General features: G+C 39.1%; 1 protein-coding gene across 2 annotated transcripts in view; it reads left to right on the top strand.

The window, feature by feature from the left end:
• Map3k2 (mitogen-activated protein kinase kinase kinase 2) overlaps window positions 1-22063 on the top strand; it is a 57557-nt gene extending 35494 nt beyond the window's left edge. For both annotated transcript variants that reach the window (XM_052156069.1, XM_052156070.1), the window contains 9 exons: window positions 361-440; window positions 1414-1481; window positions 1628-1720; window positions 3302-3508; window positions 5164-5312; window positions 6270-6401; window positions 8026-8155; window positions 11806-11983; window positions 13388-22063. In XM_052156069.1, coding sequence (XP_052012029.1) covers window positions 361-440; window positions 1414-1481; window positions 1628-1720; window positions 3302-3508; window positions 5164-5312; window positions 6270-6401; window positions 8026-8155; window positions 11806-11983; window positions 13388-13613 — 1263 coding nt within the window. In that variant the 3' untranslated portion in view covers window positions 13614-22063. The remainder of the gene's footprint in view (window positions 1-360; window positions 441-1413; window positions 1482-1627; window positions 1721-3301; window positions 3509-5163; window positions 5313-6269; window positions 6402-8025; window positions 8156-11805; window positions 11984-13387) is intronic.
• The last annotated feature ends 3742 nt before the right edge of the window (window positions 22064-25805 follow it).

Genomic DNA, 25805 nt, shown 5'->3' with positions numbered 1-25805 from the left:
AATTCTGGACAGTAACTGCTATCTGTTACTATTTCTTTTAAAAAATCTAAAATAATTCTAAAATTGTAGGGAAAGTATATATTTCTTGATATGCTAGAAACCAGTGAATTATATACTTTAAATGTATGAAGTTTATGTTATATCATGTCTCAAATAGTTTTTTTTTTGTTTTGTGTTTTTTGTTTGTTTTTTTTTATATACAAAGGACAACATTTAATTTGGGCTGGCTTACAGGTTCAGAGGTTCAGTCCATTATCATCAAGGCAGGAACATGGCAGCGTGCAGGCAGGCCTGGTGCAGAGGAGCTGAGACTTTTGGTTATTCTCAGGCCGAATCATGGTGGACTCTTTGTTTTCCTAGATGCTGGATCCATTGTCTTTAAGCAGCCCTGAAAATTCTGGCTCGGGAAGCTGTCCATCGCTTGATAGCCCTCTGGATGGGTAATGATTACTGTAGTGCTGCTTCTTAATACATGTTGGTAAAAATGCACACACTTAGAATATGGAGCTATCAATAATTCTTTTATTCTACATTCTGAAGAGTATTGTTCACTGATAATTGTCTACACTGACAACAAGTAAAGTTTTCTATACTGTGAATAATCTTTCAACCTCATGGTTTCAATGTCTTTATTGATTGTTGCATTATGTTCTTTTTCCTACTATTTCTGCTTGTCCAAAATATGTTTGAAGCAAGTGTAAACAGAATTTACATATGTTTGTTTTATGACAGCTTTTGAAACTTTTATAAAACTTCTCATGATTGGTTTTGGCAGTTTCAGTTTTTTAAAAAAATTGTTTATTCTATGTGCCTAATGTGCATTTGTCAGGGCGCCCTCTGCTGTTCTCAGAAGGACACTGCTGTTTGCTGTCCTGTAGCACAGAATTAGTATTAAATGCTTCACTTGTTTGTCTTCTGGGATTCTTTATGAAAATAGATACATATTTGGAAATTCATGTACATTTTCCTTTTATCCACACCTGTCTGTCAGTGCCTCGTAAATCTACTCTTCCCTACCTCTAAAAAAAAAAGTGAAAATTTTTAGTGAACTGTCCTGATTGTTATTAATGTTTGATGAGTTAAAATTATATGTCTTTAGTGTTGGTTCAGAGAGTTTCAGAAAAAAAATGATTTTCCATCATTGAACTGAAGTACAGGTGCTTCAAAGCTCTATGCTTCCAAATATATCATTCTTAACCCTGTACTTAATAGCTAATTTAAAAGGTAGGCTTTTGTCTGTATGTTTGAAAAGTTTTCCTTTTAAAAATTTATGTTAGTATTTAAGTGAACTCCTTTACATACACACTTGCAAACACACATATGAACACGTGTAGAAATACAGATATTACTTTAACATTTTTTTTGTTTTATTGTATCCCATCTTCAACTTAATTTTACATTTTCTATTTATAGAGAAAGCTACCCAAAATCACGGATGCCTAGGGCACAGAGCTACCCAGATAATCATCAGGAGTTTTCAGGTTAGACTCTAAGTTCTACACACTTGAATGTTTACATCATGGTTTGGCTGGGAGGGGAAATTTTTTGAAAAAATTAAAAATGATAATATGCTTTTTGTTAGTAAAAAGATTTTGCTTTTAATGATAGTATTTTTATGACTTAACAGACTATGATAACCCTATTTTTGAGAAATTCGGAAAAGGAGGAACATATCCAAGAAGGTATCACGTTTCATACCATCATCAAGAGTATAATGATGGTAAGTTTTCAACTTACAATCAGACTGTAAGAGCAGATTAACATTAAGCAAACATTACAAAAATGAGCATACATTTGGAAAAGCCTCATATTTATGATAACCAAATAATTTGTTTTTGAGTAACTTAATTTTCTGGTTAAAAATAAAGAAGAAAAGCCTTTGCCAGGAATGGTAGGTAGTACATATCTTTAGTCTTATTACTCAGGGGGCAGAGTCAGTGAGTTCAGGGACAGCCTGGTCTACATAGTGCCAGGATTGCTAGCTTTAAGGTTTCAAACAAAACAAGAAGTAGGCCAACAACCCTTTTTCAGGTAACTAGCTGGTAATTCAGTAAAGTGTATGCTGCTTGAGCCCAGGAACCGGAATCAGATCCTCAGGCCCCATGTGAGAGCCGGGCACAGCAGTGTGTACCGCTGCCTGAGCTTGAGGACAGGGTGTGGGGTGAGCAGGTCCCTGAAGCTTGCCAGTGTGGCTCGATCAGTGAACCTCAGGTTCAGTGAGAGACTCAAAATTCATATGTCAAAAAATAGAGATGGCAACTGGTCATGTGACCCATGTCTTTAATCCTAGCACTTGGGAGGCCACCCTGGTCCACATAGTGGGTCCCAGGCCAATCAGAATTACAGAATTACATAGTTATACCCTCTCTTAAATAAACCAGATTAATAAATAAATTATGTTATCATGCCATAGATAGATAGATAGATAGAAAGATAGATAGATGATCGATAATAAAGGTGGAGAGTGATGGAAGAAGATACCCAGTGGTGACCTTGGTCTCCACATACATGTACATGGACCAGACATATCTTAGTTGATGGTCTACTGCTATGATCATGGTAACTCTCTTAAAGGAGACACTTAATTGGGGATAACTTAGCGTTTGAGAGGTTTGGTTCATTATGGCTGTGGTGGAGGCATGGCAGACGTCGTAGAGTTCTCCATTTGGATCAGAGGGCAGCAGGGAAGAGAGACACTGGGTCTGGCTTGGACATAGGAAACCTCAAAGCCCACTTGCAGTGACACACGTCCTCCCACAAAGCCACACCTCCTCATACTTTCATACACAATCAGGATCATCTGCCCAGGGTCCCCAGGATCCCCACCCACAGTGAGCTGGACCCTCCCACATCTATCGTTAATCAGTGTGTTCTATGGACTTGCTTTCAAGCCAGTCTGATGAAGGTAGTTCCTCAGTTGAGATTTCTCTTCCCAGATGACTTTAGCTTGTGTCAAGTTGACAAAACAAGAACAACCAGAACAGAGAATATCTTTCTGCTACTTGTAACTTTCTAATTTGGTTTTATGTTTATTTTACAGCCATTATTGGAAATGAAAATGTTTTTTCTGTGAAAGTGAAGGTTTTTTTTTTCTGTTTTTATGTGCACATGAGTGTATGTGTACTTTCCCATAACAGAGTACTTGAATTTGTATCCACTGCCACCTTCACATACATAACATTGTTATTTCAGCCTATATTTGCAGGGCAGAGCCTTATATCCTATACTATACATGTTTCAATATCTTAAAAATGTAGTACATTAATATAGGGAATAAGTTACTTATGTTTTTACTTCGTAGGCCGGAAGACTTTTCCAAGAGCTAGAAGGACGCAGGGCACCAGTTTCCGGTCTCCTGTGAGTTTCAGTCCTACTGATCACTCCCTAAGCACTAGTAGTGGAAGCAGTATCTTTACCCCAGAGTATGATGACAGTCGAATAAGAAGACGGGGGAGTGACATAGACAATCCTACACTGACTGTCACAGACATCAGCCCACCCAGCCGTTGTAAGTAATAGAAATGTGTAACAGAAACTTTGCATCGTTTTGTGTTAACAGGAATAAATGTCAAGTCAGAATTCAGGAAAAAACTCTTCGTAAGAGATAGTAATGTTTTTTTAAAGGTGGCTATGCTGTCATGTGTGTATTCCTGTTGACTAGTATTAGCTAATGCTCTTCACTTTTTTAGGAAAATTGTTACTAATTGTTCTCATCCATTCTATTCTACATGTCTGTTAAACACTGAGACTTTATATGAGACTTGTAAGAGATAGCCTAATGAGGAGATTGGTTTGTGGAGAAAAAAATTACAGTATAGCATTTAATCTAGATGATAAATATGTGTAGAGATTTACTAGATGTGTGTGTGTTCATTACTGATTCAATATCTTACCAAAACAACTTAAAAGGGAAGGTTTATTTTGGCTCAAGGTTTTAGTCTGTGGTCTTTGACTCCACTGATTCTTGGTTTGTGCTGAGGCAGAGTACCCTGGTGGTGGAAGCACTGGTAGAGGAGACATAGTAGGACATAGAGAGGACATATGTACCTCATACGAGATGACAAACAGGGCTAGATGTGTGGAACTTGGTTCCCGATGGCTTAGGCTTAAGTTTAGGTTTAGGCTGAGGGAGGTGAGGTATAACATTCAGAGGCACCCTCCTGCCAGTGATAAACTTTCCCCAGCAAGGATCCACCTACTCAAGTTTCCAGAACTTTCCAAAATAGTTCCATCAGCACTGACTTGCCATCTCTCTCTAGCCCCATTCTTATCTTTGAATATATCAGTTTGTATGTATATGTGTGTGTGCATGTGTCTGTATGTGCATGTGTGTGTTTGTGTGTGTGTGTATGTGTATTTGTATGTGTGTGAATTTTTAGCGTGGAGGAGTTAGTGTTACACCTGTAACACTTGTTAAGGATGTGCATTAGCTTGTTCTTGTTGCTGTAACACAATACTTGACCAAATTGATTTAAGAAGAGTTTATTTTGACTGATGAGGTTTGGGGATAGAGTCCATCATTGAAGGAAAGGCATGGTAATGGAGCACAAAGAGGCTGGTCACGCTTAATCTGCAGTTAGGAAGCTCAGTGTCCTGAGTTCTTTTTGTTGTTCTATTCCTTTTGGGATTCCCAGCCCGAGGGAGAATGACCCCACGTTCATTCCCAGGTTGGGTCTTTCCTTTTCAGTTAATCCTCTCTAGAAACATTCTTACTTTTCCACTATTGCCCTTTTCTGGCTTCCTTGGGCACTGTATGCATGTGGTGAACAATATATACACGTGCAGGGAAAGCACTCATATACATGATTGCCTGGATTCTCCTATAGAAAGGGGAAATGATAATTTTTCAGACTTCTATGTTACAGATGGGTCTGAAAAGACTTTTTTCAAATATTTGTAATTTGCTGTACTAAAAACTGGAAAATAGGGTATCATATAGTCAATGTATCTTAGATTGAGTGAAAGATGACTGTCACATATGCATTTGGGAGAAAATGAGTCATGAGATGCAAACTTTGAGTTTGAATTCTTAGAATAATGAGAACATTTTTGAAATATTTGGATGGTCATCATTTCCCTTTGTATCTAGAATGTTCAGTTATGTTCAGGGATGTCACTGTATCACAACCAACTATTTCATTTTAAGAATATGTTCTTTTTCAGCACCTCGCGCTCCAACCAACTGGAGATTGGGCAAGCTGCTTGGCCAAGGAGCTTTTGGTAGGGTCTACCTCTGTTATGATGTTGATACCGGAAGAGAACTGGCTGTTAAACAAGTTCAGTTTAACCCTGACAGTCCAGAGACCAGCAAGGTAAAAAGTCATCATGCAGACCACCTGACTGTAAAAGCTTTTATTTCTTGGGGGGAGAGGGGGGAACAAAGCAAAAACAAAAAATAGGATCAGTCAGATTGCTCTAAGCCAAGAGACGTCATTCAGAACCCCAGAAACCACATGGCAGAAGTGGAGAGCCAACTCCTACATCTTCTCTCATGGCCACAATTGTGCTGTGGCATGTGTGTACACCTCTCCCCAAGACAGACTAAGTATATATACAAAGTTTTAAAATGTAATATAACAACATATGGTGGAATTTGGGGCTTGTGGTAAATGACCAGCTGTTTTAGTGCTTCAGTTGTATTTCTAGGTTGATTTGCTGTTCCCTTAGCGTGCTTAAATAAAATAAATAAATAAAAGGCATTGAGGTCTGGAGATATGGCTTGCAGTTGAGAATATTGGCTGCTCTTTGAAAAGACCCAGGCTCAGTTTGTAATATCTACACGGAGGCTCACAACTCCGTAACCAGGGATGGTCAAACTCCTCTTCTGACCGCTGAGGGGAGTGCACATGTGTGGTCCAAACAAACCCAGGCACATACACACACATTAAAAAAGTAAAATTAAAATAAAAAAAAATACTGGTTAGAGACTAAAATGCTGTATGTAACAGTAAACATTTCATAGTGAAATCACCATGATAGTCCATGTTTTGCTTTTGTTACGCTCTAAAGACTCAGCATGGGACCAGTGAAATTGTTTAGCAGGTAAAGGTGCTTGCCATCAAGTCTGCCAACCTGAAGTCAGTACCCAGAATCTACCTCCCAGGACCCACGTAGTTGAAGGGGAGAACTAGCTCCTGCAAGTTGTCTCTGACCTCTCCATGGTTTTCATGGTGCATGTACGAACAAACATACACATAGAGGTAGACAGACAGAGAAGTGTAGTAAAATATTAAAAAAAGAAAAGACTTAGCAGGAGTTCTGTCTTTCAGGAAGTAAATGCACTTGAGTGTGAAATTCAGTTATTGAAAAATTTGTTGCATGAGCGAATTGTTCAGTATTATGGCTGTCTGAGAGATCCTCAGGAGAAAACACTTTCCATCTTTATGGAGTATATGCCAGGGGTAAGTTCATATTCCTTTTAAAAATAAGGTGAAGAGATTTCAGTTCAGCCCTTTGATCTGCTGTATCATAGATGAAATTTTGTACTTGACATTGCCTGCAGTCAGACTTAGGGTCTCACTGTAGAACTGCTGATCGCTCTTAAGAGTAGAATGATCATGGTCTGACTCCTTATTGTAAAGTTTAGTTTTTCTTGTTGATAAGAAAATATCTGAGATATAATACTGGTACATAGGAATATTCAACTTTAAATATTACATGATTTTTAAATATATATTATATACTAGTGTGTGTATGTATATTTATTATGCATATTAAACATAATAATATGCATATGCACATATATGTATGCATATTACACACACACACACACGTATTTATTTTAATCTAGCAACGTGGCTGCCCTGACCACATCCTAAGACTTTCTAAGTCTGTATGATCTGGCTGGAATGCAGACACACACGGCGCTTTTAATCCCTCTGGCTGGAATACAGATACACCCTTAGTACACATCTTTCATATGAAGCAATGAATGTAAAGTTAATATATAGAAGGAAGCAGCCATGTTTGAAAGTGATGTCTAATTGAGGGGCAGACAAAGTGATAACTCAGAAAAAGAACTGACAGAAAGAGTCAGAGAGAGGGTGTGCCCAACTCACATGGGAACAGGCTGGAAGGAGGGGGAAGTTGGGGTGGGGGGGTGAGAGTGAGCGCAGTTTTACTGGGACAGTTATAGAGAGGCAGGTTGCAGAGTGAGAATTTTTTTTATTCGATATAATTTATTTACATTTCAAATGATTTCCCCTTTTCTAGCCCCCCCTCCCCGAAAGTCCCGTAAGCCCCCTTCTCTTCCCCTGTCCTCCCTCCCACCCCTTCCCACTTCCCCGTTCTGGTTTTGCCGAATACTGTTTCACTGAGTCTTTCCAGAACCAGGGGCCACTCCTCCTTTCTTCTTGTATCTCATTTGATGTGTGGATTATGTTTTGGGTATTCCAGTTTTCTAGGTTAATAACCACTTATTAGTGAGTGCATACCATGATTCACCTTTTGAGTCTGGGTTACCTCACTTAGTATGATGTTCTCTAGCTCCATCCATTTGCCTAAGAATTTCATGAATTCGTTGTTTCTAATGGCTGAATAGTACTCCATTGTGTAGATATACCACATTTTTTGCATCCACTCTTCTGTTGAGGGATACCTGGGTTCTTTCCAGCATCTGGCAATTATAAATAGGGCTGCTATGAACACAGTAGAGCATGTATCCTTATTACATGGTGGGGAATCCTCTGGGTATATGCCCAGGAGTGGTATAGCAGGATCTTCTGGAAGTGAGGTGCCCAGTTTTTTTTTTTTTTTTTTTTTTTTTTGGATTTTCGAGACAGGGTTTCTCTGTGTAGCCCTGGCTGTCCTGGAGCTCACTCTGTAGACCAGGCTGGCCTCGAACTCAGAAATCTGCCTGCCTCTGCCTCCCAAGTGCTGGGATTAAAGGCGCACATGCGTGTGTGTGTGTGTGTGTGTGTGTGTGTGTGTGTGTGTGTGTGCGCGCGCCCCACCACAACCAGCAAAATAAGGATTTAGTAGTAGTTTATCTTAAACTGAAGGTTTAGTTGTTTTCTTTTATTCTAGGGTTCAATTAAGGACCAACTAAAAGCATACGGAGCTCTTACTGAGAACGTGACGAGGAAATACACCCGTCAGATTCTGGAGGGGGTCCATTATTTGCATAGTAATATGATTGTCCATAGAGATATCAAAGGTAAGTCGTGATTTACTTTCTACTTTAAATACAGTTTGGTATGTGTTAATGAAAGATGTCATCATGGCATTGGACATTTAAGGTAATACATGTGCCTGTAAACTACCACAGGAAAACACTTCTACAGTTTTCTCATCAAAGTGTCCAGTCAGACCAGTTCTGCAGTTCAGATTTTTCTTGAATGATAGCTTTGCTCTACGGACCTATATAGTGAATACCATTCAGAAACCCTAGAATAATGTGGGTGTGTTTGTGTGTGTATTGACGAGACTTAGAATGGTGACTAGAGGTTCTGCCACCACAGAGTTGAATTTAAACTTAGACTTTGTCTGCTACTAACCTTGGACATTGGACATAGCCATCTTCTGTATGCATAGATCTTCTTCTTCTTCTTTTTTTTTTTTTTTTGGTTTTTTTGGATTTGGTTTTTTCGAGACAGGGTTTCTCTGTGTAGCCCTGGCTGTCCTGGAACTCACTCTGTAGACCAGGCTGGCCTCGAACTCAGAAATCCGCCTGCCTCTGCCTCCCAGAGTGCTGGGATTACAGGCGTGCGCCACCACCGCCCGGCTATGCATAGATCTTCTAATCTTCCCAGAATGTGTGATGGCCTGCCTTGGTCAGGTGAGGGGATGAAAGTGAGCTGATAAATAAATATTACAAGACAAATAGATTGATAAGGGAGAAAATGGCCCCTCAAGCTTGCAAATTTAAGCACGACAGAAGGAAAATGGTGACCACCAAATGGCAACACAGTGCTATTTGTTTCTACAATATATGTTTTAATTGTTCTGTGTCTTCTAATTTTTATGAACATAGTGGCAAAGGAAAGGTGAAGATAAGTGATTTTACGTGATTTCACACCCGTGGATCATTACTATTAGGAAACACACTCGTTTCTAAAGTCTGTCCCTGCCTCCCCTGCCGTCCTCTCTCTTCTCTTCCTCTCCCACTCCTTTGTTCTTGTAGTTTTCTCTCTAAATTCAACCCATTTTATTTCTGTGTGTTGAACACGTGCATGCACGGAGGGCCGAGAACAACCTGAAGGAGTTGATTCTCTCCCATATATGATCTCATGACCATATATGTCACAGGTTCGCTCCCTTTACTCACTGAGACATCTCTTAGGCCCTGTTCTACATCTTTTTTCCCTTCAGGAAACTATACTGTTGACAGGCACACGCCTTTAATCGTAGAAGCAACAGAGGCATGTGGATTTCTGAGTTTAAAGCTAGCTTGGTCTGTATATTGAAAAGAGCAAAGGAACTATACTGTCAAAGACCAAATAGTTAATAAAAGGACACTTTCTTTTCTAACTGGTTTTATTTGTGTGTAGGGCTGGGTTGGAGGTGAGTGCACACTCATGTGCACGCACATGTGCACAGAAGCTAGAAGAGCACAGGAGGTGTTCTGCTCTGTCTCTCTCTTGTTTTCTTGGGTCAGGATCTTTCACTGAATCCAGAGCTCTCCGTTTTCCAGCTAAGCCTCCTGACCATGTTCTAGACGCATGCAGATACACACGGCTTTTATGTGTGTGTTTGGACTCTGAATGCAGGTTGTCAAGCTTGAATAACAAGTCCCCTTACCCATCCTTAGTGGCTTTTGTCATGCATTGGTTTGAGTCTTTTGCTTTTTTGAGGCAGTATCTCTTTATAGTCTGGGTTGCTGATTTGGAATTCTGCCTTGGGCTCTTGAGCACTAAGATTATAGGTGTTTGTCAGCAAGCCCAAGTAGGACAGACACATGCACACACACATGCACACACACCACAATTTAGCCTGTATATCGCTGACAGCAGATTGTAATGACTCCTTGGGATGCAATTAGCAAAATCTAAACTGTGAGAAAGGTTTAAGTAATCAGGGTTTTTAAAATTTTCTTTCTAATTGCAAATGAAACGAATATTTGAGAGATTTAGATTAACAGTCTCAATATGTGGATCTTTCTTGAATAGTTCTTTTTTATATATAATTTAATTTTATTGTATGTGCATTGATGTGAGTCTGTCAGATCCCCTGGAACTGGGGTTACAGACTGCCATGTGGGTGCTGGGAGTTGAACCCAGGTCCTCTGGAAGAGTAGCCAGTGTGCTTAACAACTGAGCCGTCTCTCTAGCCCCTGGATGGTTCTTTTTTGCTATAAAAGAATTGAATACAATATTTTTGATAATATCAAGTAGTGTTCACGCTTTTGGAGGTGATAAGAGCTTTATCTTTTAAAGATATGTGCTTAGTTCTTTATTGAGCTCATTGCCTTGAGTTTGCCTCAGATACGATGTGAAAGAGGGAACGTGTTTGTCAATAAGTTGGGATACTTGTCCATTTGGATGTCGGTTCTTGTACTGTGAGTACAAGCAGTACTTTCTATTCTTGTATATGTTTGAAAAGTCTGATTTTTACTTTACTAAAATTTAAGTAGTTTGAAAAAATAGAAACTATATTTGCAGCATGGCTACCTATTTTTCCCAGCTCCTGCTGTGGGTGAACATTGGTTCAGTATTGCTCTCCCTAGAGATGACTCTTCCTGTCCATGGTGTGTGTGTGTGTGTGTGTGTGTGTGTGTGTGTGTGTGAGAGAGAGAGAGAGAGAGAGAGAGAGAGAGAGAGAGGGAGGGAGGGAGGGAGGGAGAAGGGAAGGTGTGCTTATAGGCACTAAAACCTGGCTTATTAAGCATGTGTAGTATCAGGTACTTAGGAAAACTGAGCTAAGTTTGGGAAGGTCACTTGAGCCCAAGAGTTTAAGTTGCCTGAACAGCATGGCAAGACCACATCTAAGCAGACAGAAGTCTGTTTCGCTTCTTGTGAAATATTCTAGAGATGGTTGGCTTTTTTTCCAGTCCCTTTTTATATACTAGATGGTAGATGACCATAAGTAAGCGGAGCTACAGCTACATTAGATGATTACTGGTAGGTCAGACATTTAAGCTTAATTGTTTTTGATAAGAGGCATTGTAAACTGCTGTGGAGTACTGCTGGTAAAGATAGAGAATTTTCTGAGAAAATAGAAGCTCATTGTGAGGATGGAGAATACACATTCTCCAAGTTGTAATGTAGATTATCTGCACTGTTCTGCCTTCTCCTTAGAAATCATTAAAGAAAAAGTGTGGCGTGGTGGTGGATACCTGGTCATCCTAATGCCGGGGAGGCTGGGTCAGGAAGTTTGAGGCAAGTCTAAGCTATAGAGTAAAAAGAAATACCTTAAAATACAGTTAACTAATGCTTAAATAATTTTGGAGTAGGCATATGATCCTAGTTTTGATTATGAAGTTCCTTTAGAAGTTCCTGAGGAGAAGCTGGCTTATCAAGAAAATAGTCTTCAGCTGTGAACTTTTTACTTAACAGCAGACAAATGGAGCAGAGCCTCCCTTGGCACTTTACCAAGCTTAGTTTAGTCCTTGTCCTTTCTTTTCACTTCACCTGCCCCTGTCCCTTCCTTTGTAGGAGAAACTCACTAGCTTCTGAAATATGCCTGGCTAAGTAATGTACAAAGAGCAGAGGCTTACTGAAAGATAAATAGGATTTTCAAGGCACTGCTGAGAGTGGACAAGCAGCCTAATTGGAGACAGTGTAGGTTCTACAGAGTAATTCTCTATCACTTATGTACATTCTAGAATGTCAGTAAATCACTGAAATAAGACTACTTCTTATTTTTTAGGAGCAAATATCTTAAGGGATTCCACGGGCAATATCAAGTTAGGAGATTTTGGGGCTAGCAAACGACTTCAGACCATCTGTCTCTCAGGCACAGGAATGAAGTCCGTCACAGGCACGCCATACTGGATGAGTCCTGAGGTCATTAGTGGAGAAGGCTATGGAAGAAAGGCAGATATCTGGTAAGTTTAGACATCATATTTACCTGGAAAGTTACTTTATTTTTTCTCCACATTTAAAATTGCCAGTTTAAATTATCCTTTGTACCTTAGAAGCAGAATATATGAATTGTAAGTATTAATGCCATTTCAGTTATACCTTGTCAAGGCAAACTTGACTAAATATTTGAGTCTTTGAACCTATTTTTCCTTTTTTGGAAGGATTTTGTCTTAATCAAGTCTCAACGTTAAAAAGCTCTTCTTTTCCCGAATAACTTTTAAAGTACTCTTGGTTATCAGTGTCTTAAAAAAAATCAAAAAAATGATTCAGTGACTTTTTTTCTAAATTACAAAGGTATATATAAACTTTTGAAAACAGATCATAGCTACCTGTATGATGGTTGAGCTTACAAATAATGATTGGAGTAAAAGTGGATTATGAGATCACCTGAGGAGATTAACTCACCACTCCTGACCATCCCCACCCAGCCTAACACAGGCCTCCACTTCTCACTGCTGGAATGGGACTATCAGACTCTACAAACTTTCCATTATGCAGGGTATTTACTTATGAATTTAAAACCATACAGTGAAGCGATGCAGTTCTGCTAGGTCTTCATGTAATTTCTGTTTATGTGTTTGAAGAACAAGGACGTCTCCACTTATAGCTGAGTTATATTGCACCATCAGATTTCCCAAGGAGCTTGAATGTCAGCTCATGTAATTATTTACAATAAATTGATGATTGCTTTACAGTAATAAAAACTGTTGGTGTGGTGGTGATTTGATGTGGTATTTTCATAATATGCTTAGCTCTGTTGTTTTTGGAAAGTACATTTTATTGGATTCTGCATGATTTAAGGTATCTGAGAGTCTCCCAGGTAAGGAAGAAGAGAAATTGTGCTGCTGCCTACACCCCTGGCAGGGCTGTGTCATGGCAGGGCTGTGTGTTTAGTTATTAGTGCCTTAAAATTAAATTGATAAATTACATAATAATTTTTAGTTAGATCATAAAATGGCCATTTCCTACTTCCCAACCAGAAAAAAATATGCATTTTAGTAACTCAAAGGCAAATAATTTATAATGCTTGTATTCTTGTATGATGGAGACAAAATTATTACTATCATGTTAGAAAATGATCTGAAACAAAAATAATAAAAACTTTTTTGTCTAACCATACATATTATTTATGATAATAGATAATTATGATATATTTTCACTGAAATGTGTGTTGCTCCAGCCTTTCATTGATTTTCATGTTTGAATTTCAGTTTTATTTAGTTAACCTTTGAGTGAAAATTTGTATTTGTAATAAATAATATTGAAGTATATGTGGACTTCATCCCAGCTTCTATTTTTCCGGCTAAGCAGTTAGCTTTCTTTCCTGAGGTTACTGTTTGGATAATGCTGCTTTTTGTTTGTTTTAGGAGTGTAGCATGTACTGTGGTAGAAATGCTAACTGAAAAGCCACCTTGGGCTGAATTTGAAGCAATGGCTGCCATCTTTAAGATCGCCACTCAGCCAACAAATCCAAAGCTGCCACCTCATGTCTCAGACTATACTCGGGATTTCCTCAAACGGATTTTTGTAGAGGCCAAACTGCGCCCTTCAGCTGAGGAGCTCTTGCGGCACATGTTTGTGCATTATCACTAGCAGCCGGCGGCTCCGGTCCTCCACCAGCTCCACCTTCACGGTCGCCTTCTCTCTTACTGCACTTTCCTTTTTTATAAAAAAGAGAGATGGGGAGAAAAAGACAAGAGGGAAAATATTTCTCTTGATTCTTGGTTAAATTTGTTTAATAATAATAGTAAACTAAATTTTTTATATTTAATCTGTTTCTTTACAAGAACTTGAAACTTTTTTTTTAAAAGATTTTTATAATGTACTGATGTGGTTCAGAGCTATAAAGCACTTTAGTACATAGTTGCTCCTTTTAGTACAAACAAATCATTTGGAATATATAAAGATTGTAGTCTTGCCCTGTATCACTGACATGGAAGACAAAGAAAAGAAAGTGATGTACAATTTGTAGGTTTTAGTGATAGTATTTAAATAGTTCCTTATTTGTGGGGTTGAGCCCTAAACTTGAGTTTAGGGCAGGTACTCATCATAAAGAATACAGGTTTCTCCTTAGATCTGTATTCTTTAGATCCTAACCTCTATCTGTCAAGCTTTTTTGCTCAGTAGGAGGAATCTTGAATAGAAGATATGAATCTCGAAGAGGTATGTTTGTTAATCTTAATCAGTATGATAGGTAAATACACTATATTAGAGCTGTGTTATTGGGCTCTATAAACCTTGAGAGACAGCTTTCTGCTTTAGAACATTATTGTGTTTGAAAGCAGATACATGAAGCCAATGAATAAATTCAGCTAAAACACAGACGACTGCTCATTAAATGTATGAGCGGTAGAAGAGACAGTTGCCAGTCAGTAGAAACATATGGGGGAAAAGCTAAGTATTATTTAGTATATTTTAAACATTATTTACCTGAGGTGAAAGTCCCAAAATGGAGGGAACTGAGAAATAATAAAAATTGTGTTTATATAATAGCTTCCAATTTCTACCCTGGTTTCCCATTAGATAACAGTCTTTAGGTCACATACCCACCTGTTAAAGCTCCTGTCATGAGATGAAGTCCTTGCTTGGGGTCCTGGAGTACTAAAGCAGAGGCTCCTCCGAAGAGGAAACATCAGGGAAAACCCTGAGGTTCGTGGTGGAAAGTCATTTCCCTTCCCTTGGCATTTGGCAATGCCCGGAGACATTGTTGCCGTAACTGGCAAGGCACTGCCAGCATCCGGTGGGCAGGGGTTGCAGCGCTGCTAAGGAGACTGTAGTTCACAGGGACTCCCTACCCAGGACTTAGCCTGCCACATGACAAAAGTGCCTCGGATGGAAACCAAGCAGCCATTCCCAGAGCAGTCAGAATAGGGTTGAAAAGGACAGTGTAGGGCAGACGAGGGCTTCATAAGAGCAGATGATGAGTCGAGTCAGCAGTCTCAACTCCTGACAGATGATGGCCCGTCCTCTGACAGCTGCTGCTTGCACTTGAATCACTAACTCACTTTAGAAATAATGAATTTAAGTGTTCACTCAACTGTTTGCATTTAGCATCTCTGTATATTCTTTCCTTAAAGTAGCTCCTCCTTCTAGGTCAAGAAAAGTACACCAAAACATAGTGTTTACTAGCAGTGGGAGGTTAAAACACTGCCAGGTATTTCCAGTGTAAGCATCTCCTTGGAGCCATGCCATTAATTGGAAAGACTATGCTGGGAAGGATTCCGTCGTCTCTAGTACAATTATGAGACTTAAAACGTGAAGGTGTCAGTAATTTGGCCACTTGCAAATTGTCAACATTAAACGAAGTGCTAAGTATTTTATTTTTCAAAAGCCTAGAGGATAACAAGTCTTCCAGAAGACCCTGCATGTGATGCTTCATCAGAAGGGGCTAAGATATTCTGATTTTGTTGTTGTTATTTTATTTTTTAAGTTTATTTAGATATTTTTTAAGTACTTTGCTTCTGAAGATCTTTATATAGATCTGGCTTTAATATATCAAGATCCTACCTGGCAGACCCTGTAATAATTTTTGAAATTCCAATAGTCTGAGAGTCAAAGCACAATTAATTAACTCTTTTCCTGTTCACTGTCAATCAGATGAAGCCCCTTGCAGAGAATACAAGTCAGGTGCCTCCGCCCTTAGCAAACCAATTGCCTGATCTTATGCAGGACACCTAATGTATAGGCAGGCGTACTGTAATTTCTTTATCTTTTATGAGTAAGGGGATCATGGTGCCTGGATTGTTGGGTTCTTTTGTTCCTTTATTTTGTTGTTTCTTTGTCTCTTAGTGTGGTTGTGATTTCCCTTTGGCTCATTTTTGGTCCATCAGGGTAACGTGCAGTACGGAAGAGATACACTCTTCAAAAAGATACCTGCACACTGGAACTCAAAGCAAATTGTTAGCTTTTTAACAGTCTCCTCTTTCTTTTCTAAACTCACTAGTAAATAGCTACATGAGAATACTTTTGCTTTATAAAAAAATTATAAAGACTTAGTAATAGACTAATAGTTTACAGAGCTATTATAGTGAATATGATGTGAATTTATTTCACACCAGTTGTGAAGGTACCAAAAATTACAATGAAAGTTAATATATATAAACCCTGCTAGAGCAAAAAAGCTTGAGGTAGGTAGGGGTTTGGAAGGCCAATAGTAAATGTAAAAAAAGAAATTTTTGAAAGGAAACAAAGTTGTCAAAGGAAGTAAAATAGTACACTCCATGTTTTTTTCTGCCTAATGGTATGGATTAACAGATGAAATTTAAATTGTAAAAAATGTTCTAAATGTTTTTTTTTTTTTTTAAATACACAACTGATTCTTGGTACTGCAATGTTTCTTTGTGGCTAGAAAATGGCCAGACTGCTGACTTTGTGCCTTTAAATGCATTCTGCATCGCCAGGAGCAGACTTCCGGTGCTGGAGCAGACCCACTAGCAGCGTCAGGTGTGTGTTCAGGAAGCACCTTCTGCGTAGGTCCTGAGAGAGTCACAGTGCATGACGGGATTAAGTCAAGTGGAAGACCTTTTACAGTGCAAACAAAACTAGTTGAATAAAAGAGTTGAAAACGTAACTAATACAATTTTAATGGATTGGTATTTTAATGTTTTGAGGTTTCAGAATGAATACCTTAAAAACTTTCAGCACTTTTCCTTGTTTACAAAAATATATTTTTAACTTTAAAAACATCTATGACTATTGCCTTAGAAAGTATTAAGAGGCACAATCTACAACATATGGGAAGTCAAATATTGTACATGCTGGACTATAAAAGATAAAGCTTTTATTTCAGAATAAATGTAATTGGCTTTCATTTGAGTCTTACCTTACTCCCATTAGAAGTTACATAAAAAGAGTAAAAATATATCTTTAGAGTAGTTCTCTGCTACTAACTTCTGACATTGGTCAGGCCTGATCTGTACTATTCTGAAATAGTGTTGTTAGAAGATTGTGAAATCACTAAAATAAAATCAAACCTGAATAGATTGGCAGATGACCCAGTATAATGGAGACTCCATGGTTAATGGCAGAGTTCACACCAGCGGTTTCATTTGGGGTCTGAAAACCTTTATATAAATTCAGCTGGAGACAACCAGGTATACAAATCCGTCAGTCTTATTTTAGTTTGTGTTTTTGGAGTCAGGGTTCTCACTATGTGTTTCAGGCTGGCCTGGAACTTAAATGCTCCTGCCTCTGCCTCCTGGGTGCTGGGAAAACACGCATGTGCCACCACACCCAGCTTTGCCCATTTTTTTTAATAGGGTCAATCTTTTTCATTTTCGTACTCAACAGTTGTGATGTTTACTGTGTTATATTAAATTAATATTCTTCAGGAAATAACAGTTGAGGAACATGGGCAGACAGATACTTTATGGCATACCCTAACTCTGAAAGTTGAGCAGTAATGTTTAAAATGCTAAGATTTTTATATGAAAAAGTAAGGAAGACATTTCAGATAATTGTTGGCCATTATGGACTCCAAAGATACTAACGAGAGGATTAGAGTAAAGCTCTCCACATCCCAGGCGAGCCAGCCTCTCTGTCAGAACCTGCTCTTTCTCTACAACACAGCCCCGGGTTGTTCTGGGGCAACCAACATTTATCCCTTAGCACACTGAACTGGGTTCTCCCTCACCCCAGCTGTTGTTATTGGTTTTGTTTTAAGGAAAAAAATACCCAAAACTTTAGTTTGGTTTTTAGGTGTTGAAATACTGAGAAATCTTTGATAGAGGTTGAACTTGTCAAGTGTTACTTATGCTAAGGTCAGAGTCTTTTGATATCCTATTACATTTAGCATTTACTTTTAGATGTGACATTCATATTTATTTGATTTTAACACTGGTTAAAGTTCAATGAAAAGCAATTTGTTAATTTTTAGTAGTGCCTTTTTCTCTGTATGCCTTAATTTTATTTTATATTTGTAATTCAGATTACCTAACAAAATGAAGAGTTTTCCAAAATCGCTAGGCCTCCGGAGTTTGTTTGGCCTTGGACTGTGCATTGGCCCTATGTATTTTTTAATTCTTCTTTCTTCCTCTTACCCTCTCTACCTCCTTTTGGGAAAACGTTAGGAGAGAACAGTAGCATTTATCTGACTGCAATCTCCACTACATGTGAATTCCTAAAATAAATATAGAAAGGTATTCTCATTCGAAAAGACACAGTAAATTGACTTGGGTTGAGTACTTGATTTTCAGTCATACTGGCACTGTCCACGTGCTTTGTATATTATTGTTTGGTCATGGTTTTCATAGAACTAGAACAGTTGTTGTGTCCTATGAGCTCCTCTAAGTGTTTTATGAAGGTTGAGGCAATGAGCAAGAAATCCAGGGACAACGAGTTCAAATTCTTAGTGTGTAACATTTGACCAATACTCTAGCTTACAGTTCTGTGAAGTGTGTGTGTGTGTGTGTGTGTGTGTGTGTGTGTGTGTGTGTGTATGGCATTGCGGCAGGGGTAGGAACTTGTAGTTGTTCAGTTAGGTCTGTCTCTATTCTTGGAAGAACAACTGAAAAATGTCTGATCTACTACTATGGGATGAGAAGGATCATTCTCAAGTAGGCATGCCAGGACATTTTCCATAGGTAGCTAGTACAGATGTTTAATAAAGGTATTTATTGTAAGTTGCCAAGCTCTTAATTGCTAAAAGCAGATTAAAATTCAATTTCTGTGTTTGTATCTGTAATAATTAGCTTATATATAATTAATTCTTCAGTAGAAAGTATGTGATCTTAGATATTCTTCATGAGCTTTTTGGAGTAGAAATTCTGCCAGATATTATCTAAACAAGCTTCCTTGGTTTACCAAGTCATCAATAGGAAATGTTTTTATACCTCTTGTTTGTTGCTGGGGAAGATGTGCTGTGAGCCACTGTTCTGCTTCCTGTCATCTTTAGTGCTGCTGCTTCTTCTCCCATTGTCTGACAGGGTGCCGGGAGTGCTGTGGGATTCCAGGGCTGTCCTCCTCTCCATTCTCACTCTCAGAACTGGAGATGGGTAGCTTTCAGGGGAACCAAGACATTTCTTTTCTCAGAGGTACTAAAAGTGGTCAAGGTTGAGCTTCAGGAAGAAAATGGGGAAGTCATAGCTAGAGTGAAGAAAAGAATAAGTTGTATCCATTGCCTGTATACAGTCTCATATAATTCTTCATATTTTTGTGTCTGTGTATTTTAATAGACAGCGATAAGGTATTAAGTTCCCAACAGCAAATACATTAAACAAGAGAACACTCCTGTCCTTCTGCCTGGTGATGTTTGTTTGTACCTCAGTCTGTATTACCAGAGTCACTTTAAACCAAAGCTTTTGTATTCCCTGCATGCATAGCCAAAATGATTAGCTCTGATATCTTGGCCCAGGTGTGAGCTAATAGTATCTAAATGGTAGAGCAGATGCTAGTAGAACTTGTTTGCCAATCTATCTTATCCTTCAAGGAAAAGGACGGGTGCTCAATGTTTGTATTTAGACATGCAGAATACCTACTATTATGGAGCTATATAGACACTGCAGACATAAGTTCTTATGCGTGCCAATCTTATTAACATCATTTGACCACTGATGTGTATAGATATGTGTTGACATCTGATGCCTCATGTTGGTGGCTAGTTTCTGGTTTCTGTCTAGTGTCTTAATATTTATGAGCTTCTGTTTGACTTAAGGGACATTTCAACAATGCTGTGAAAAAAAGTAGGTTTTGAACTGGTCTGCTTTGTGCCATAGACAATTTAGAACATACAGAAGGAAGTGTCTGCTCTTTATTCTTTAAAGCTTACAGAATTTGACCCCCACTAAGGATTTATGAATCTTGTAATGCCAGTTGAGAAAAGTTTATGACTATTCTGAAAAGCACTTTGCATTCATTTATTTATATGTTTTAGAACTTTTAAAAAATCTTGTATAATCAATTATTTTAGCATTAGCATTACTTAGAACAGAAGATAAATACTTTTATGTTAAACTCTAGTAGGTGCATTGACTCCAGAATATATTTCACATGTTCTCAGTTATCCAAAGACTTTTTTCCTCCTTGCAGTAAGGAGAGTAGACTAGTGTGGAACTCCACACGCCCGAAAGGCTTATGGGCAAAACCAAGTGGGCCAAACCCTTGTCAATTAAAACGTATTGTCTAGGGATGAGAATACTTCTTTATAGACAGTTTTTTTTAATAATTAGTAAGTAAAAGGTTTACATTTCTTCCATTGCTGTTGGTTTTAAAATTTAGCCTGCATTCTGAAATATCCTAACAAAGTTAATACCAAAAAACACCTTTAATGTCTGACATATCTTATATTTCATGTGGTTGTTTTTACTCATTGTAAATAAACTTGGATACATTTGAAAATAAACTTTTATCTTGTAGACTATGATTATCAATTTGTAAATTTACCCTTTGACTTTAATGTACATTTAAAATGTATCCATTAAATTCTCTATATTTAATGTATTGTTTTCAGCAAATGTTCTTAATCTCAGTTAAATACTGGCAGTTTATATTATGTACAAATATTTTTTGTTTTCTATCAATGTTGACTTTTTGCACATTTTCAAACATTTAATTTGTACACTGATTTATATGACCAATAATTGTTGAGTGTCTGAGAATCACGAGTGTGTGCATTGAACTACTGTCTTTGTGTTTGCACTTCTTCCTAGATGTAGCCCTCAGTTTCTGTGCTGCTATGACCCTTCGTAGGATGACCTTCTTGCTTTTGCAAAGTCACCTGTGTGTGGTTCTGTGTTTGTTGGAGAACTCAGGAGTTCAGTGTTGCAGTCTAATTTTGTCCTGTATTCTAAATCCATTCCTAGGTTGACAGAATTCTGTGAGTATCAAGAGATATGTGTTTGTGTGGAGATGTCCTTTTCTTTGTGTAGACACATGTATATATCTTAGTAAATTCTTATTTTTATTTCATTTCTACAATTTTAAGAACTTTATGATAATTAAATATGTGTAAAGGCTTTCTGAAATATTATTTACTATAAATATATATATATACACTATATTTTCAGCTGGCTGGTCAAATTATTTTTTAAATTTTGGTTTTAACCATTTGAACATTTGTAGTTCCAGAATTGGATACAAATTTTGCTTAGAGCTCAGTTAAAATAATCTTGCAACTAACAGTCTTTTGGGGTGGGGTGGGGGGAGATTGTTAAGCAGTAGTAAAACACATTGTCCACCAACGAGGGCCTTTGACCTCCCAGAGCTGTTAAAAAATGTGAGCAAATAAATTGTCTTGAAGACACGTTGAGACTTTTATATTTCCAGTTTATATTTCCAGTTGTCTGTTTTTTTTAATATTTCCTTTATTTCTAAAGTTTTCATTTTTCTCTTAGTGAGCAAAGTTAGACTGAGTTGATGAAACAGCTCATTGGCATATTGTGATTCTTCACAGTTGGTTACTATTCTGTTAGGGATCTCCAGATACGCATGGGCTTTATACTGTACTGTGGTTTTTAAGCAACTGGCAGAAGAGTTGGAAATTAGGTTTCTATCTGACAATGTTACTATATTCAATGGAAGCCTTCTATGTGGTGGCGTAAAGTTATTTGTGTTAGGAATAAAGTCTACAGTTGAAGTTGACTATCATTAAGTTTATTTTGTTGAAAGGAACCCATGTGATTAGAACCTACCCAGAAGCCACAGTGTAGGATGTGCCACATTTCACATACATTTGGGTCTGTTGTTCATTCAAAATTGTGCTTGTAAAAATGTGTAAAATTTCTTGAGTTTTATAATTTTTATGTATTTTTTTCTTGCTGGTAAATAGCTTTTAAATTTTTAATATAAAAGAAACCATGTTTATATTTTGTTAGCAATGGCGATTTTGTTATATGGCAATTTGTGAATTATTGACACATCTTTATTTAGATTTGTCATGCATGAAGGCCTGCGATATTCAGTGCAGTGAGACATACTTCATTCCTGTTCATCTTTTGACAGATTGTGTGGTGCAGAGGCTTACTCTCAGTAATCTTCTGAACTGTGGAATGGACATAAATGAATGGTACTTGGAGTGTTAATAAAGCTGGTATTTATTCCCACTTTGATTTGTGTGTATAGATATGGTCTTTGACATGGTGTGTTTACAGAAGTCCCCTCTTGCTTGCTCTTTGTAATACCTAGCACAGCCACTTAGAAACTCTCGTTGTCTAAACCTGTAATGCCCACAAAGCCTGTTTCATGGATCTTTGTGTAGACGTGATGATGGCTCAGACTGAATGTTGCAGTGATTATAAAACCAAGCACCAGGTTGGGTAAAGTGCCTGCCACACAAGCATGGTTACCTGAATCCAATCCTCAGAGCCTGTTATGGAGGGGAGAACCCACCCTGAGCATGTCCTCTGACTGCGCATGCACACTGAGAAATGAAAACAACAAAAACAGTCCAAGGCATCCAGTGAAAGAGATTCGGAATTAGAAAATTACTTTCTTTCAAGGAGAGAAACGGAATGCTTTGTAAATCCACAAAAGGATACCAAAGAGCCAAAGCAGGCACAACCTGACAGAAACAATCGGGACACAGCCTTAGCTATGCAGTAAGTATCCTGACTGGGGAAGGGGATTCAGATGGCACTTCAAAAGACAAGTTAGATGAAAACCAGACAGTCCTGTTCTTAGGACAGCCCTAGTCCTCATGAGCATGAAATCTAATTGTGGGGTTTGGTAAAACTGATTCCTCTGGCAGATGGGCCAGCCGAGGAGAGAATTCCCATTTGTCACATGTGTGTGACTATTTTGAGAGGGAATCCATTGTTAAAACTCCGGGTTCTATAGGGGCCATTTGCTTAGCACAGTCCCTGCATAAGCGAAGGTTCAGAGAGGCAGCTGTGGTGAGCACTGTGGCTGGCTGGATACTGATCAACTGAAGAGTGCGTGGCAGGAGGCTGACTAAGATGGGGAAATGCATAGGGAGAGACAGCTTTGTCCTTGGTGATCTGAGAACAGATCTCAACTGACCCTGCAGCCAGTGCATAGAATCAAATTCTGAAAGCTACTGATGGTTCTCTGTGCTAGAGGCCAAGAACTCTGGCTAGCTGCATGTGCATCCCTGCAGCAGCATGATTACTGCTCTAGAGGCTTTGAAAGAGTGGACACATCCTCCACCTGGATTGAAGTACCTCTTCCACACTCCCAACGAATGCAGAACACCTGCCCCAGCTAAAATATGTAGGCTAGGAGGCATGATCTGGGAAGTCTCCAGAGGGTGAGAGCCTGCCTAGCCCATACAAGCCAAAGCTGGGTATTGCCAGCAAAGGTGCCTGAAGCACAAAGTGGAAAGGGGCCGCTCATGCCACTAGATACGTTTTCAGTACAGACTTGGTAGCAGCCCAAACCAGAGGAAAGCGAGTTCATAAATCCACACAGCTGACTTCACTCCGCCCTGCTTGCTGGCTTTGTGCATTGTATCCATAGACACAAAAGGGTGGTGTTGATTGTCTTAGCATTTTCCTCATTTATTTTGGTGTGCAGGTGTCTTTTTCATCCGATTTCCACCTATATTGAGACAGGATTTCTCATTTGAATTCAGAGCCCATTGATGTGGCTTGCTCCAGGGATCTTGTGGCTTTTTTTTTTTTATTCTTGTTAAGATTTGTGTGAGTTGAGTGTTTTGCTGAATGCATGTCCCCTCCCCCCGCAATGTGTGACTGGTGCCTGTAAAGGTAAGAAGAAAGCTTTGGATCCTATAGAACTGGATTTAGGGAAGGCTATAAGCCATCTTGTGGGTGCTGGGAAGCCAAGCAAGCACTTCTGGAAGAACAACAGATGGTGCTCTTAGCTGCTATCATCTGGCCCTCTACGCTAGCCCTGGCTTTTAAGTAGGTGTTTTCAGCTTTAAACTCTAATCCTTTTACCTTTGTCGCAAGTGTTTCCCTCGGAGCCAAATCCCCAGCCCCTCTTCACCTTACTAGTTTTTTTTTTTTTTTTTTTTTTTTTGAGACAGGGTTTCTCTGTATAGCCCTGGCTGTCCTGGAACTCACTCTGTAGTCCAGGTTGGCCTCGAATTCAGAAATCTGCCTGCCTCTGCCTCCCAAGTGCTGGGATTAAAGGCGTGCACCACCAACGCCCTGCCACCTTACTAGCTTTGCAACAGGATTTCTCTCTTAAGTCTAGAGCTCATGGATTAGACTGGCTAGCCAGTGAGCTTCAAGGATTCTCCTCTGCCCCTCAGTGCTGGGATCACAGCTATGTAATGCCATGCCTCTTGGCTTGTGTAGGTTCTGGGGATCCAAAATCAAGTCTTCATTGTTTGTGCAGCAAGTACTTTTACCCACTAAATTATCTTCTCAGCTCTTTATAAAAAATAATAAATCCAATTTCATATTGCTTGTCTGCTTTTTTTTTGTTAGTAGAAAGGGTGTCATAACATTTTCATACATATGGCAACTTGTTATACGCCCCCCCCCCCATGCCTCTTTCTGGTCCCCTTCTCTAGCTTTTCTAATTTCTTATCCAAGTTTTGCTGTTTAAATCATGCCACCTGGGACATTTTATTATGGAATAGCATACAGGCTTTGGAACTGCCAGTTACATTTGATTTGTTCTAAATATGAACTCTGCCTAAGGTACATCATTTTATGAGTTTCTGAAACCAAAAATCTTGGGTGTTACTCTTCCTCCCTACTTCCCATTTTAACCCAGTCGGCAATTCTCTTTCAAAATAAACACAGAATGAAACTATATTTGTTTCTTTTACTTAGTAGACCTATTCCAAGATTACATTTTTTTTTTTTTTTGAAATCGTGTAACATTCTTTCTTGCTTCCACACCTTTCAGGTGATGAGATTACAGACATGATCTACCACACTTGGTTTACGTGGTGTGCGCGCACGCACAGGCATACACCCACCCCCACACACAGCCAGCTGTCCAGAATTTGATGGCTCAAAGCAGCTGACTGACCCTTTTACCTCTTTCGTTTGCCTTTTAACATTGGACAACAGTAGGGAGGGGCGTGGTGGTGTACGCCTTTTAGCCCAGCTCTGGAGAGGAAGAGGCAGAGGCTGGCGGATCTTGAGTTCGAGCCTGATCTACAGAACTAGTTCCAGAACAGCCAGGACTATACAGAGAAACCCTGTCTCAGAAAACAAAAGCAAACACACACATACACATATCAAACCAAACATCTGGAAGGCTGTGAGATCTGACCCTAACTATTGGGGAAAAGACACTGTAACAAATTAAAAACTACACGAACTGCCTGTTTTGATGTACTTGCTAATCCTTTTGGGTTCTGGTACACACTCTTCCAAAAAGAATTAAGAATTGCCTTCCTGAGTTATTCTTCATGCTTTCCTTGGCGAGACACCAAGATTATCCTTTGGTTCTTGACAGAGGCAAAAATCCTACCAAATGAGCCACAACCCCAGCCAGGGCCGCTCAATTTAGAATGGCTCTTCCCATTTTATTTACGTCAGAACGAGGTGTATTTCTCACCTCTCCCGTTCGGAATTTAATTTCCAGAATCCAGGTGTGGCGGAACACGCCTATAATCCCAGCCCTCCAGGAACCACCCAGGAAGTTTGTCCGACTTTAGCTATCTAAGCAGTGGCCTCAAAAAGAAAACAAACAAACAAATACGGAGCGAAGGCAGGGGGCACGGTGGCTCTCAGCACTCAGGAGGTAGGGGCAGATCTCTGAGTTCTTGTCCAGCCTGGTCAAGCCTTGGCGAGTAAGCTCAAGCCTGTTAGGCTCAAAACAAACTCGTAGAACAGAAAGTACACACTACAGGCAGGCGCAACTCGTCTTCCGTCGGCAGGGTGGTTCTGCTCTTCCGGTTTAAGACTTCAG

This window comes from Apodemus sylvaticus, chromosome 13 (assembly GCF_947179515.1).
Source record: "Apodemus sylvaticus chromosome 13, mApoSyl1.1, whole genome shotgun sequence".
Classification (NCBI taxonomy): domain Eukaryota; kingdom Metazoa; phylum Chordata; class Mammalia; order Rodentia; family Muridae; genus Apodemus; species Apodemus sylvaticus.
The sequence above is the reverse complement of the archived record's forward strand: the minus strand, read 5'-3'. Positions and strand labels throughout refer to the sequence as shown.